This window comes from Artibeus jamaicensis, unplaced genomic scaffold, assembly GCF_021234435.1.
Source record: "Artibeus jamaicensis isolate MK-2021 breed Jamaican fruit bat unplaced genomic scaffold, CSHL_Jam_final contig_490, whole genome shotgun sequence".
In the NCBI taxonomy this organism is placed as follows: domain Eukaryota; kingdom Metazoa; phylum Chordata; class Mammalia; order Chiroptera; family Phyllostomidae; genus Artibeus; species Artibeus jamaicensis.
In genome coordinates this window covers 18,199,781-18,214,923 of record NW_026521861.1, presented here as the reverse complement: position 1 = coordinate 18,214,923, position 15,143 = coordinate 18,199,781, and the positions used below count along the sequence as shown (strand labels likewise).

The window sequence follows — 15,143 nt, the reverse complement described above, 5'->3', positions numbered from 1 at the left end:
GTACTGGAGAGCTGTAAAAAGTAGCTCCTGCCCCTTGGGGAATTCACAACCTGGTTGGGGAAGAAAAGAACAGTATGCCTCACAGTGGCCACAGTTCCTAGCTGCAGACAAGAGAAACCACTCTAGCTAGAAGGGCATGTTTACAAAGGGCATTGGGAGCTTATAGACTTTCAGGGGCCTGGGGAATCAAGTTCAAGTATGTCACAACCAAGAGCCACACAGCCCAGTGGCAGGGCTCCATTGGGACCACTGCCCCATCATTTGGCTCCTAAGATGCCAGGGACGTACTGTCAGGCTGATGGTACAGCCCCCAAAGGACCAAATCTACCCTCCACCATGCCCTTCAAAGATTATTTCTGCACTTGTGGCCACCACCTCGCTTTCACCACATCTGACTTGGTGGAACCTAGTCCGGCCTGCAAGGGAGTCTGGGAAATGCAGTGTTAGTGTCCCAGGTGCTGTGGTGCAGGAGCTGAGTGAATCAAGCTGGAGAACCCACATGAACACCACGGGCTGTGCCCATGCACTGAGCTTCTACTGTGTGGGCTCAGTGGGCTCTGGGGCACAAAACAGCCTAAGGGGTGATTGTGGCCTCTGAGTCAAGAGTGGACAGAGAACAAGACATGCACCTTTAGGGTGACTGACCAAGCCTGTGCCAAGCACCCATGGGTGACACAGTCACAGCCAAGGGTATCAGCTCCGTGGGCCACGGAGCCCAGCAGTGATTCCTGAGCAGAGGGGCAGCCTGACGCGGACCTTGAAGAATGGCCGGGCCTTAGCTCCCTGCTGAGCCGGAGGGAGAGGAGGCCGGGCACTTGGGCCCGTGCCGGTGAGCCTGTGCACAGCTCCCCCTCTTCCGCGAGCGCTGTGTGTGAGCAAATTGAGCTAACATTGAGCTCACATTGAGCAAATCACTTTCTATAATCAAGGACCGTGGTTGACAGAATGGCCCCTTGAAGATGTCCAGGTCCTCTTCCCCGGAACCTCTGTGTATGTTACCACACACGGCAAGGGGAACTTTGCAGATGGCATTCAGCCGGGGATCGTGAAGTGGAGAGATGAGCCTGGTGGCCCAGCGTGGACGGCCCATTATAAACACAGGCTGTCCCACCAATGCAGGGGTTTTCCCCAAGGATGTTGGGTCCACTGCAAACCCATAGCCAGATCACAACATTTCTGGACCCCATCCTTCTTTGCAGCCTCTACCACCTTGGAAGGTGGGGGTTTCCAATCCATCTTCATCAGACTGTGGGGCTTCGGGTTTACGCTGTTGGGCCTCCAGTTATTCCTTTCAACTCTTCATCCTGCTCATTGCCAGTGTGCTAAGGGACACAAAGCGCTGTGTGTGCCCTCACTTTGGGGCAGTCCAAGGACCAGTCTGTATCCCTACAGTGTGACAAAGGCCGTGCCAGTCCAGGTTCCTGGCCCTGGCTAATGGAAGTGCAGAACCAGGTTCTGGGGAGCTGGGAAGGCTATCAGGAAATTTACAGGATCAGAGAGGAATGCGGAACAACAGACCTCAGGAGCGCCCAGAACCAGCAGCTCCAGGGGTGGGAAATGGCAGACAACTTATTTCAGGCATGGCTGCCAGGATCAAGAAGCCCCAACCTGCATCACTCTGCTCCAGATTCTCATGGGGGAGAGCCTCCTGGGACTTTCAGGAGCCCACTCCCACCCTGTGGCCACAGGGTCAGGGGGGCTTGTTGGGCAAGCCCACCGCTATGGGAGATCTGAGCAAAGTCAGACCACCCGGACCAGAAACAGGGGCAAGGATACTGATCAGGCCAAAGCCAGAGACGTCCATCCACTGAGGCTGGTGGGGCCTGGGGCCCTGCGGGCAGGAACACTCAGAGCAGCCTGGACAAGCAGGAGACCTCGCAGAAGGAAGCACTTGGAAAGAGGAGGGGGATCTGGAGATGGAGGAGGCCCCAGTAGGCACGGGATGGAGGGAGCACGGGCGGGAGTGACACAGCACAGGTGTGACAGCGAGTTCTACACAGGGCTCTTCTAGCTGCTAGGACGTTCCAGAACCCCTCTGGGGGCGTGTGAATGTTGATTTTAGGTGTCAACTGGACTGGGCCATGGGGTGCCCAGATATTTGGTCAAATTCTGTAATTCTGGGTGTTTTGGGTGAGATTAACATTTCAGTTGGCAGACTGAGCACAGCAGGTCACCCTCCCTTCTGTGAGCAGGCCCCATCCAATCCACTCAAAGCCTGCAGAGAACAAAAGGCTGACCCTCTGCTACGGGAGAGAGCAGGAGGGAGCGTTCTTCCCACCTGAAGTCTTTGACCTGGGACAATGGCTTCTGTCCTGCCTCCAGACCTGAACTGAAATGCCAGCTCTTCCTGGGTCTTGAGCCTGTCAGCTTTCACACTGGAGGGCACCGTTGGCTCCCCTGGGTCTCCAGCTTGCCACCTTACCCTGCAGAGCCGGGACTTGCCAGCCTTCGTGATGGTGAGCACGGTTCCTTATTTTTAAAAACCCTCTTCACCTCTGCCTCCCCCTCTGTGTCTAGCTCCAGCTCTATCTCAGTAACTGTCCCCACACAGCTCATTGGTTCCGTCTCCCTGCAGAGCCCTGACGAATCAGGGCTCACATCAGAGTGGGGAGTGGTGCTTGTGAGGGTGCAGACAGGTGCCAGGGAACCCAGAGGACCCACCACAGCCGGGCTCCAGGAGAACGGACCTCAGGCAGCGCCTGCTGCTGGTGGACCCGTCCGCCCCACACGGCGGCTTCTCCACTCCGAACGGCTATCCTATGCTCCCAGCTCTCACAGAGTCTCTGCTTCCTCATGACTTCCGCGCTCAGGTAGCCCCTCAACAGTCACACCATCTTCATTTACGTTGCTTGTGGAGCTCAAGCACCCACCACTGGCAGGAAACATGCCCCCGGGATTTGACTGGGTCCCTGCAACAGGGATGGGACTGGTCCAGCTCACCTGGTCGAGCTGACAGCGTTAAGTGGCCCAGCAGTAGGCCAGGCATGGTCCACGGCCCGCTGACCGTGGAGCGGGAGATGGCCTCCGAGAAGGTAGCACTTGCGGGCAGGACTCACAGACGTCTCCCACGAACACAGGCTGCCCAGGAGACAGGCCGCACAGGCAGCGGGTTGCGGCATGAAGAACCTTAGGTTCCATGCTGAGGCATTTAATCTCCACCCCGAGGGCTGCAGTAGCCACGGAAACACCATGGACAGTGAGTCCGCTGAGGTCACTGGGCACACACACACAGCTGAGGTGGCGGACCTGTGACCTGCAGATGTGTTTCTGATGTCCTGTTTTTCAACTTCTGAACCGGTTTGCAGCATTTAAAACATTGGAGATGTCACATGATTGTCTCTTTGGGCCCATGTGGAGACCTGGCAGTGCCCGTCAGCCTTCCGACGAGGCCGCCATCCACTGGCGGAGTAGCAGCATCACTTGACGGGGAGCGCCAGCCTCCAGCCTGCCAGGCTCCGCTGGCTTTGCTCATTCAGGCCAGGGCCCGGCCCTCAGAGGGCCACAGTCTGCACACCGTAGGAGGTGACAGGCCTGTAGAGGTGGCAAGGCGGGAGCCTAGGAGGCAAGGGAAAAGAGGATGAACACACGAAATTTGAGCACCGATTTGGGGAACAGGGGGCTTTGACACCTTCCTTGTGGGAGACCACCCAAGAGACCGAGCATACTGGCCCCCATTCAAGCAGGAAGCAGGCACTTCACATGCCTGCAGAGCCCCGTCCCCTCTTGTCTCCACACTGCACACACCACAGTCTGGTGCCGCGGTAACACGACACACATCGCCCCCGGTCCCTACTCCTCTGGCCCCGTCCTTCACCAGTTCTTTCCTCGTCTGTCCTCAGCTTGTCACTTGGCCTCCCCCCCCTCCGTTCTTTTTCTTCCAATTACATCTACTTTTCCAGATGTCCAGAGCAATGTTGCTGGGCTGACAATTCTCTCCTCTTGGGCTCCTCCTGGGGGTACCTGGAAACGTTAGAAAATACTGAACGTGGGAGCTTCCGAACTTGGTTCTGAGACCTGCATCATAGTGTCCTGCTGCACCCCGGCTGTGCCCGGCTGCTTATTGTCTCGGAGGCCCTCTCCCAAACCCCAGCCACACCGGCAACTCTGAAGGAAAGTCACTCCACACGCAGCTGCAGTGGGATTGCACCCCTGGGAAGGAATGGGACTTCCTTTACTGCACAACGTCCAGGCTGGCTCAAATCTGTTTCACCGATACTTCCTGGCTGTAGGGGCTGGGGCCGCTTACCTGAGCTCCGTTTTCTCAACCTCAGATTGGGAATAGAAATAGCACCGGTTTGTGGGTGTCACGAAAAGGGCTAAAATAACCCCCGAATGAGCAAAAAGCTTGGCCAACTGGTCCCGAGCAAGTGCCCCAGAAAGGACAGCTGTTCTTGTTAATACTGCCATCATCAGGAGCGACTGACATGTCTTCTGCCCCCCAGTACAACCCCTTGTCGCCCCATCACCTTCTTTCACGCTTCCTGGGCACTTGGGAGACAAAGATGTTGATTGTCTAAAAAAGCTGTTGATTTCCAAAGAGAAACACTAATTTCTTAAAAGCAAAACAGGTTGACTAGACACTTTCTCTAACGTCCCAGCCCGGGGGTGGGTGGAAAGGCTGAGCGTTCCCCCCAGTCTCCAAGGTGGGATTGTAAAAGGAATCCTTGCTCTGCTCGGCAGACAGAGTTCAAAGCCCTGGTGGGACATGGAAAAGGCTGGCCTTTGACTGCGAATGGACTCTCCAGCAACCAGGGGACGAGAGTCAAGCAAACATTTACCAACAGAGTCTGCTGCTATTGGTCGTTTCCTTTTGAAGGCCAGAGCTGCCCCTCCGGCTCCGGAGACCGACTGCGTCGGTACAACTTGAGGAGAGCTGGCAGAGGTGATGAGCGACCCGGATGCCCACATGGCTGTTCCCCCCTGTTGACTGCCCCTTTGTCATCACACCGTGCCTTATGAAGCTGTCTCTTGGCGTATGTGTCCTGCCCTGTGGGCTGGCCCAAATCACAGGATTTCACCTAGAGAATTTCAGTTGTGTTTCATTTCAGGAACATGAGATGGTATCTAAGTTGCTTTAATGGGGCTCATAATATTGCTCTCCCTCCACCGCACCAATGGCAAATTCTTCCCATTGTTAACACCGGTCTGGGGCTGGGCAGCAGCTCCTCAAGGCTGCACTGGAATTACAGGCCACTTTGTTTGTGAAATAGCTCAGCACTCAGGGCACCATTGATTTGCATCAGCGCCTCCTGAACGGCCCTTTTGCCTTCTCCTTACAGATACTATCTAAACTGTGAAATTCATTAAATAGACCCAGAAATGGATCGGGTTATTTAACACAACATCCCTAATGGTGCAATATCTCAGCTGTCTGCACCGATGGTGGACATTGTCTTGGATGGCGTTATCAGCTCAGCACACCCGCTATGAATATTGATCCCGAGCTTGTTACAGCCTTCACTCGCCATCAGGACAGGTCAGGGTTGGAGCCCACCTTGCATCAAGGCAATTTAAAGACAGCACTCGGGCGGAATTTTAATGGCCGCGCTGGAAAAACAGGTCAGCCCCCTGCACGGAGGGAAAGCAGCTTGCCGGGCATGGGTACATTTATCACACAAAGTACCTTGGGTATAAATACAGGTGTGAGGACGTCGGCAAGTCGGCACATCGCCAAACTGGGCCTCCGGAAGGTCTCACTGCCTCCCGGTCACTCACAAAGCCACCTCTCTCCTCACCAAATAGGGGAACAGAGGCTGTGCTAGTGGGGTGGGCGGTTCCCTGGAAGTTGGGTGAGTAAGAGGGAGAATTTTTCTTTCCCTTCAGTGTTGGGGGGTGACACCTCTGTCTCTTCTGTGTCACCTGTTCCCAGAAGCTGGTCACTGAACACATTGGAAATACAGAGATGATAAGGTACAAGAGAAACTCCACAGCCCTGGCTGGTGTGGCTCAGTGAATCTGAGGTCACCGGCTCGATTCCCGGTCAGGGCGCATGCCTGGGTCGCGGGCCAGGTCCCCAGCTGGGCTGTGCAAGAGGCAACCACACACTGATGTTTCTCCCCTCTCTTTCTCCTTCTCTTCCTCTCTCTGAAAATGAATAAGTAAAATCTTTTAAAAACAATGGAAATAATGTAAATATTAAAAAGAGATACAGTGTCTTAAAACACAGGGCCCTGATGTGTTCTTGACTCCCCAGCTTGTTGCTTTTCTTTTCTCACCTCCTTTTTCTACATTCAACACCTGTGGACCTCAAAGGAAAACGACTCATCCAAGGAAAGAGAATTCATATCATTTAAACAAAACATGCTGAGGCAACTTATAAAGCGCAATGAAGATGACCCAGGCTGGGGCCTTCTTCCCGGTCCTTTTGAGTGGGGGTCTGGGGTGGACTCTGGAACGCTAGTCCAGCTGCCCGTGAAAATGGCCTCCAGGTCTCTCCAGGTGGACAGAGGAGAGAGGGACCATGGGAAGCCACGAACGTCCATTTCAGAGCTACCCGAAAAAGATCTACGTCTAAGCTCCCCTGAAGAACCTCAATTTGAAAAAATATAAACGTGGGTGTTAAAAAGCAAAAGGGGGCTGAGAGCAGTTTGGGCAAGGAGGGAGAAAGGAAAGGCGGGCTGAGGAAAACAAACCAAGGGAGAGCCGGTGGGAAGAGCAGTCGGAACAGGATACAAAGTAACACTGTTTTCAGCAGGTCTGTGGTTTGCAATCCAGGCTCCTGGTGGTGCCACCGTTAGAGTCCAGGGTGGCCTTTTCTTTGGTTTTCACAGGTGGGCATTCCCTCAGGGGGCGGGGGGAGGTGGTCCAGTGGGCTTGGGCAGGGCACTTCCTTTCCTGATTTCCTTTTAAAGCACAATCCATCTTCGCTTTAGGACCGGGGCTGGCTTGAATTTCGGCGGGGCTTTCAAGTCCCCAGGGAATCCCGTGGCCGCCTCTGGGAGGAGCTGGGAGGTTTGAATGAGAAAAGCTACAAGGAGCTGGCCTGTCAGGCTCACTCTTGAGTAACAGATGGGCTTCGCAGCCCCAGCACTTTGATGAGGCTTCTCCCCCCCTTCCGACTCTACCTGCCTGGACAATATTAATGGCCAAGCCATTGTCTGAAAGCCCCATGGGGTGGGGAAGAAAGGACAGAAGCGTTAGAGGTGCTTCTGGGCGGAGTGGTTAGGAGAAGCCTCAGACAAACCAGATAAACGCCTCGTGCTCAGGGTCGGTTCCCCGAGTGACGGAGGAGAAAGGAATGTTCTGACGAGGCGACTGGTGGACGCTCCCCCACGGACTGATGCTCACTGTGCCACGGGACTCGGTGGGGCGAGTGGGGCCACTTCAGTCCTCTCTGTCCCTGGACCTCAGACTCAAACCAGGCAAATGTCTTTTAACCGTTTTCTTCCCGGGCGTGGGAGGGATGGAGGTCAAAGACACAACCTCGTTCCCAGAGACCCAACTTCCGTTGCAAATGACTAAACCTGTGACCGGAGAAGGCTGAAGGGCACCGAGGGTTGAGCTTGGTGTGTCAGCGATCAAGGTAGTCACTCTCGGCCGGCTCACCTGGCTCTGAGCCGGAGACCCGCCAAAGTCTCCATAGTAGCGGACCACCTGGGGGTGGGGTGGGGGTGGGGCTAGGACATCTCCCCAAAGCCCCTGAGGGGGCGGGGGGAGGGAAAGCCTTGGCACAGGGCGGAATCTTCTTCCTCCACTTCTGAGACAGCAGGATGTACTGAATCGGGTACTGGTCCAGGAGACGAAGTCCTGAGTTCGAATCTCGACTCTGCCACCAACCAACAGGCACCCCCCCCCCGACAACTTGATACTCATCTTTGAAACTTAATTTCCTCATCTTTAACACTGGAATAGCCTTGCGAGGCCACGCCCACCTCACAGGGATGCTCTGAGAATCCTGACAATAAAGTGGGATCAGAAAGCCCGAGCGTTTTGTGAACCGTGTGGACACTTGGGCCTAAATCCGCGGTGGCCGGGTCCGAGGCCGTCACTGTCCACGATTCGCCGGCGCGTCAGAAGATGTGCTGAGTGTTGCCTGGGGGTAACCAGTCCTGGTCGGAACCGCATCCCCAGTGCAAAGGCGGGCGCATTGGGGAGAGGGCGCAAGCTCGGTGGTGTGCGTTTGTTGGGGGTCCCGGGGATGAAAGCGCCCGCCCCCCCTCCCTGGCTCCCTGACACCGGTAATCCCTGCGGATTGGACTGAGGCGCGCGGAGCCGGAGCCGGCGGCGCTCTCCGCGTGGGCGCGCGCACCGGGAGCACCAAGGCTCCCCTGGCCGAGGCTCGCCGCCCGGTGCCGCGCGGAGCGGTCTAGGGGCCGCTGCGAGCGCGCCCTGCACGTGGCGGGGTCCGGGCCGCGCGAGTGCCAATCCGCGCTCAGCCCCCCGCTGCTCTCTCCCCGCTCCGCCTTCCCGCCCCCCTCCCCAGCTTCACTTGGCCGCCCCGACCCTCCTATTGACTGGAGAGCCGCGGCCGAGGCGCAGACGAAGACAAGCCTGCGCGCGGCCACCCCGGACCCCGCGCTGCTGGCCTCCGGCCCGCGGGCGGCGGGCATGCTGGCATGGCAGGACGGCGGGGCCAAGGCGGCTCCCTCCCACCGCAGGATCTCCTTCTCCGTCCTGGACATCCTGGACCCTCAGAAATTCACCCGCGCGGCGCTCCCGGCCCTGCGCCCCGCTCCTCGGGAAGCCAAGAAAAGTTTGGCGGAGGCCGAAGCGGGGAAGGACGCCAACTCGGGGGACCAGGCCCGCCAACCGGAGACCCCTGGTAAGGATTCGAGAAGCCCCGGGCCCGGGAGTCCCGACTCAGTTGGTGCCACGGAGAGGTGTCTGTGCGTGGGGTGGGGAGTTGGGAGGGGGTGTGGGGGCAGCCCGGTTGGGAAGTGGCATATAGCGGAGTCTTCTCCAAAGGGAGAAGGCCCACGGGACACGGTGTAGCCCCTGTCTTGGAATTGGATCAAGGCAGAAAAGAGGCCTCCAGGATCCCAGGTGAGGGATTTGCCACCAAAGCTCCATCCCTGCTCACCTGCGAAGCGCATAAGCATCCCACCTCCGATTTGCGGGCGGTGGAAACCGATGCCCAGCGCCCCGCCTTCCCCAGGCTCGCTCATGTATCAGGCATTTACTGCTCCCGCCATGTGCCAGGACCTGGGCTAGAGATTGGGAGAAAAGGCAGAAAACTTCAGGACTTGCCGGACTGTGTCATTAATGTCACCCCCACTTTATGGATGGGGGTGCTGAGGCCTAATCAGGTGTCGAGGTCTTAGTGAGCATCCAGGTCAGGTTTCCCGCCGAGTGCTCACTCCCTGCTGTACCCAGACACACCTGCAGAGGCCCCACTGCTCCACTTGCTCACCGAAGGTGGGGAACGGACGATGGGAGGCTTTTGGTTCTTTCTCTTTGAAACCCTTTTGCCTCGCGCCTAACTCTGGTGGACACCTGATGAGGGGTCCGGGCAAGTTGGTGTCTAGGAAGAAGGACCAAAGGCACCAGGGCTGCGCTGGGTGGGGAGTGGGCACGAGGCTCCCTGGAGGGCTGCCGAGGGTCAGGGAAGCTGGTTCGAGAGGGGCGGGATGCCCCGCGTCCTCCCGCTTCCCCTCCCCGAGTTTGGCGGTGATTGTCTGGGGCCCCGGGCGCCTCTGGCGGCTGCGCTGGAGCCCGGGCGGTCAGCCTGGTAATTGTTAGGATCGCCTCTCCGAGGGGCCGCGCTCCCCTCTCCCCATCCCATGATCGATATTCTATTACTGGCGCCTGCATATCTCCTGCCCGCAGCTTGCAGGTACCGACTTCAAACCCCCTTTCCCTGTCTGATCCTAATATTGTTCGATTAAAACTTACCTTTAATAGATGACATCTATCGATCCAGTCCCGCACAAATCTGAAACTCTATTAACACAGCGGGAGAGAGAAGATGGGAAAGGGGGATTTCACTTTGAAGGGGGAGGGGGCTTAATAACTTCTTTTTAATTGCTAGGAGTCCCAAACCAAACGGGCTCTCGCGACCGGGGAGACACAGCCCTAAACGCACCTGGCGTCTTGATGTCTTAATGCGCACTGATGCGACTCCCCCGCTAAGGTTGTCCAATAAGGTCACTATTTTTTCTTAATGCAGGGTGTCACTCATTCAAAATACCCTTCTCGGACGCCTACTGGGTGACAGATGAGTAAAAGGCAAGGGGGCACTGCACCCCTAAACCCTGACTTCAGGAAGGGCTTGCAGAGATGTATGGTCGCGGGTCGGGTTTGCTAAGATGCGCTGGGGGCTGGATTGGGAGAAGAGCTGCGTGCTCTGGGGAGGACCCGATGGAGGCCTGGGGATCCGGACAGGCCTGGTGGTTCCGGGGTTCTGATCACCGGTCCCTTCTCCCCTAGATGCTGCGGGCCTAGGCGCGGGGGCGGCGTCCCCTCTGGAGGGCTCCGAGGCAGAGGAGGCGGAGGAGGAGGAGGACACGGAGGACGCGGGAAGGCGTTCGCGACCGGAGCGGGCTGCGTGCCTGCAGGCGGGCCCGCCGCTCTCCCCGGAGACACGGGCGGCGGGGGAGCGCGGCGCGGGCGGCCTGGCGGGCTCCCCGGGCTCGCCGGGCTCCCCGCGGCCCCGGCGCCGACGCTCGGAGCCCAGCTGCGCCAAGCCGAGGCGCGCGCGCACCGCTTTCACCTACGAGCAGTTGGTGGCCTTGGAGAACAAGTTCCGCACCACGCGCTACCTGTCTGTGTGCGAGCGCCTGAACCTCGCGCTGTCGCTTAGCCTCACTGAAACGCAGGTCAAAATTTGGTTCCAGAACCGCAGGACCAAGTGGAAGAAGCAGAACCCGGGCGCAGACGGCACCGCGCAGGCAGCGGGCAGCGCGCCCCAGCCCGGGGCTCCCGGGGTGGCAGCGTCGAGCGGTGGCGGCAGCACTGGGGGCAGCCCGGGGCCCCCAGGCCCCAGCCCACTGCCCTTCCAGACTTTTCCCTCCTACTCCGCGGCCAACGTCCTCTTCCCGGCCGCCTCCTCCTTCCCGCTGACAGCCGTCGCAGCAGCCGGAGGCTCCTTCGCTCCCTTCCTTGGTCCTTCCTACCTGACCCCTTTCTACGCCCCTCATCTATGAAGCCGAATGAGTGGCGCCGTTGTGAGGTTCCCACTTCCACGGAGGGGCGCTGAGGCGCGGGGAGTGACCCCTCCTGCTGCGCCCGTCCCAGCCAGCCGCGCGAGGCGCTGCCAGAGGGTAGAGAGAGGCTCCCAGTGGCGCGCGCGCCCGCGGCGCCGACCCCCTGAACCACCCAGTCCACATCTGTTAAAATGTCCTCAAATCTTCTTGCTTCTCGACCTGGATTTTCACTCTCGGTCAGGCTTAATTCGGCTCCAGGGCTCCTTTTGTGGTTCTGGGTGTTGGGTGCCGGGCTCACAACCCGCGGGGATGCGGAGGCCAGGGAGCCGAGACCTCCAGCCCGCCAGCTGCTCGCACCTGGGACGGAATGCTCCAAGGTTTTAGTTCACTCGGGGGTAAGGAGCTTTCCCTCGTCGTAGCCGGCTGTTCCCCTTTTCGTACCTACAATTGGCCCCAACCCAGCGATCCCGCCCACGTACTGAACGGAGCCGGCCGAGCTGGGTCCCGGAGCACACGCTCTGCAGCTGTGAAGTGGACAGTTTTTTTAAACGCCTAAAACTCAGCGTGTTTGGACCTTCCTTTACGACTTGGACTTGAGCACAATTCCTGTGCCAAACGGACTCTCTACAGGCTGTTCCCGAGCCCGTGGGAACTTTCTGTCTCTGTCAAGACCAGAAGTTCGTGCCAGAACATCTGCGTCGCCGTACCTGGGCTCACCTGCCCAGGTGGACGCTGTGGGCGCGGCTTGGCCAAGTTCTCCGGGCAGCTTTGACACGGCACAGCCACGGCCCCACGCACAGAAACACAGCAATGCAGGGACCAGCGGCTGGGCGGAAGTCTCAAGGTCCGCCCCTGAGACGGCCCATCTCCCCCCGCGGTTTTATTGGGAGGAGATGGACCACTCGGCCTATTTTGATTGGCAGGACTTGACGCTCTGAAAAAACGTCAGTCCTGGCTAATGCATCTACCCCAGCGTTTCCTAGGCCCCCCGACGGCGAACAGCTCTGGGGAAGGGCTGGCTCTTCAAGCACATACACGAATTGGACTATGTTTTAAAAGCACAAATTCAACACCTTCCCAGCGTCGTCTTCGATTCTGATGGGAAAGCAATTCTTGTTTCAAAGAGATACTCCTTGATGACCCGGTGAATGGGCAATAGGGGGCAAGGGGCGCGAAAGAAATGCTTCCTGGGTATAAAGAACGACTGTGGAATCAAAAACATGCTCATGATGGATTCGACGGGCATTCTCACCACTGACTGCTCTTATGATCTCCCCCAAAGTAATTTCTTCTGTAAAATTCTCTTGCCAGTTTTGTTGGGAATGCCATTCCTCCAGTTTCCTGTGTGATGTGGTTTGCAACCCATCTCTCAGAAACCTGGACCAGGTCACGAGTGAGTCGTTCTCACCTTCATTTGGCCGAGGCCCACTGACCCCCACCTGGGTAGCATATCCCTTGCTAGTTCTTGGTGGCCTATGCCAGGAATAATTAAATGTAATGATCAATGACTTCTTCTAAAGTAAAAGCACACTGTTTGGTATTATGAACACTATTGTCATCCTGAAATATCAACTTCCACGTTGATCCAGAATGATAGAAAAATACCCCCCTTCTCTCACATTAAACGAAGACTCCATTTATGGGACTCACAAGATATGAAAAGACATATTATTTATTTACATATTATTTACTAATGAGACTCTTCTTCTGTCCTGAAGAAGAAAAGTGTTCTTCGTACTTCCTCAAACACAGTCGAGAGATGAGATTACAAATGCAGTCACTCTAGTCGAGGCTATTATTTTATTCCCTTTGCGTGTTGATAAATACTCCCTCAATAACTATTTGCTGGTTTCTTGAAAGCAACATTCCATGCCAGTTCATGTGTCCACAGGCACGATCTGTAATGAAGAAGCTGAATTTCTGTAAGAAGTGGGAAACATTTCATTCTTCTCAGGTACCAGAATCACAGGCTCCGGTTAGACAGGGGTCTAGGAAGCGAGGGGGGCTCACCTGTGTGCGGACCGGCATGGGATGCTATCCTTCCTGGCCCCTCCCATTTCCACCGATTTTAACAGAGAAATGTTTGAAAATGCGTGACTTTGGGCTTCTGCTGCTTTAAAAAGCCCCGTGGCTTTCCAACCAAATCCTTAGACTCAATCTATGAGTGTGTTTGTCTAATAAATTCTTTTGTAACCACCGCTCCTGCAATTATTTCTTGCTCTCTGTTAGCAAAGTTTTTACTGATTCATTATCAGAGGCTGTGTAGATGTATCCCGTCTCCCCAACCAGCTACCATTCACCAAGAGAGGCTGTTCCTACCCCAACACCACTTCCTTAAGCCAGCCTTTTCATGGCTAGGCCATGGCTAGAGATACACATTGTAGCCACCCTTGCCCACAGTATGTTGCAAACAAACACACCGTTAGGGCCACTTCACAGCAAAAGGGAAGCATGTTTACAGGATTTTTATTAGTGGCTACAAATTAAATCTACAACCACCTACCAGATTTCTAAGGCTTTATTAACTCCTACACTTACTTTACAAGTTCTTAATAGCCCATAAAGGGCTTGGTGCATAATGTTTCAGACTTAGGCTGCCCACTAGTCATAGATTTCTGGCGTTAAAAATGACTATTGTAGATTCCCATTGGAAACGATGTAGCCAAGGAGGGAGTAGAGAGCATTCCTAGTTTTTAGCGACCCTCTGTCCACTGTGTGGGCACGGACCAATTTAGTCTATTTGCCTTTTTAGAAATAACTTATAAGAACTGCCCTCGCTGTTGTGGCTCAGTGGATTGAGTGCTGGCCTGTGAGCCAAAGGGTCACTGGTCCGATTCCCAGTCGGGACACATGCCTGGGTTGCAGGTCAGGTCCCCCGTAGGGGATGCATGAGCGGCAACCACACATTGAAGTTTCTCTCCCTCTTTTCCTCCCTCCCTTCCCCCCTCTCTAAAATAAATAAATTCTTTAAAAAATAAAAAGAGAAATAACTTGTAAGAATCTATTAACTAGCTTTTAAAGTTGTGAGTAGGCCAACATAAGAAATTCTTCAGTTAAAGCTAAGTACACTTAAAAATGTAATTCCACCTTAAGGTCAGTTGAAGGGAAGTGTCTGAGAATCTAAGGAGTGGGAAGACACAGACTCAGAGAAGCTGAAAGTACCCCCTGACCCCTCCAGAGGGAGGTGAACCAGAAGGAGCCTGGCGGCGGAGACCAAGGGGAGCAGCTCCCAACACTGAGGACCGCCCACCTTTGTTATCCCATGCTCCAGGAGGTACGAGCAGTACTGCATCGTGGTTTCCATTTTCATTTCCTGATGGGGAATGAAGTTGCCTGTCTCTCCATATGTCGACTGGCCACTTGGGTGTCTGTTTAACCAACGTGTTTCATCAGATCTCTGCCCACTGGTTAAGCCCCTCATTTATGGGCACACTGAGTCTCAGAGAAGAGGTGCCTTGTCCCAAGTGACCCTCATTACCTGGGAGACAGACTCAGTGAGGGTATCTGACTTGCCCAAGGTCGCAGAGCTGGGGAGAAAAGAGCAGAGCCTGAGACCTGGGCCTAATAACTCCGGGGGCGGGGGGTGAGGGGAGACTGAGACTGGACGTGGGCTTGCCAGCCACACAAGACATCTGATTAAAGCCTGTTACAACGATCTCAGAGCTGTTCGGGCATTCTGACCGTTGCAGGTCAGAGTCAGTCCTAGAAAGAAAGCGTGTGCTGTAGCTCCTCCTCCTTCCCTCCCTCCCACTCACCCCCAGCCTCCTGCCCCCATTCTGTGCTAGCAACTGTTTTGGGCAATGGGAATTCATTTAGGCAAAGGGGGTCCCAGGTGCAGGGAAGATTACATCTGCATTCCCCGCCCTTCTCAGGACAACGGCGGTAGTGCACAGCTCTGTCTCCACCACCCACTGCAACCTCGGGCTAGTTCCCTAATTTTTTAAGCCTCTCACAGGCACACAGTGTGACCCCCGTAAGTGTTACAGTTCTTCCTGCCAAATTATAAATTCACACATTTAGGTAACCAAGGGGTTTGGAACTGGCCTCAAAGTGAGGACCGCA

At 55.9% G+C, this 15,143-nt stretch overlaps 1 protein-coding gene across 1 annotated transcript; it reads left to right on the top strand.

The window, feature by feature from the left end:
* Positions 1 to 8,547: 8,547 nt before the first annotated feature.
* Positions 8,548 to 11,081, top strand: NKX1-2 (NK1 homeobox 2). The gene is made up of 2 exons (XM_037159112.2): positions 8,548 to 8,761; positions 10,366 to 11,081. The coding sequence occupies exons 1-2, from the start codon at positions 8,548 to 8,550 to the stop codon at positions 11,079 to 11,081; spliced, it is 930 nt and encodes a 309-aa protein (XP_037015007.2).
* Positions 11,082 to 15,143: the final 4,062 nt, after the last annotated feature.

Coding starts and splice junctions, on each gene's coding strand:
- NKX1-2 (XM_037159112.2), top strand. CDS start 8,548: ATGCTGGCATGGCAGGACGGCGGGGCCAAGGCGGCTCCCTCCCACCGC. Junction 8,762..10,365: donor CCGCCAACCGGAGACCCCTG/GTAAGGATTCGA, acceptor CTTCTCCCCTAG/ATGCTGCGGGCCTAGGCGCG.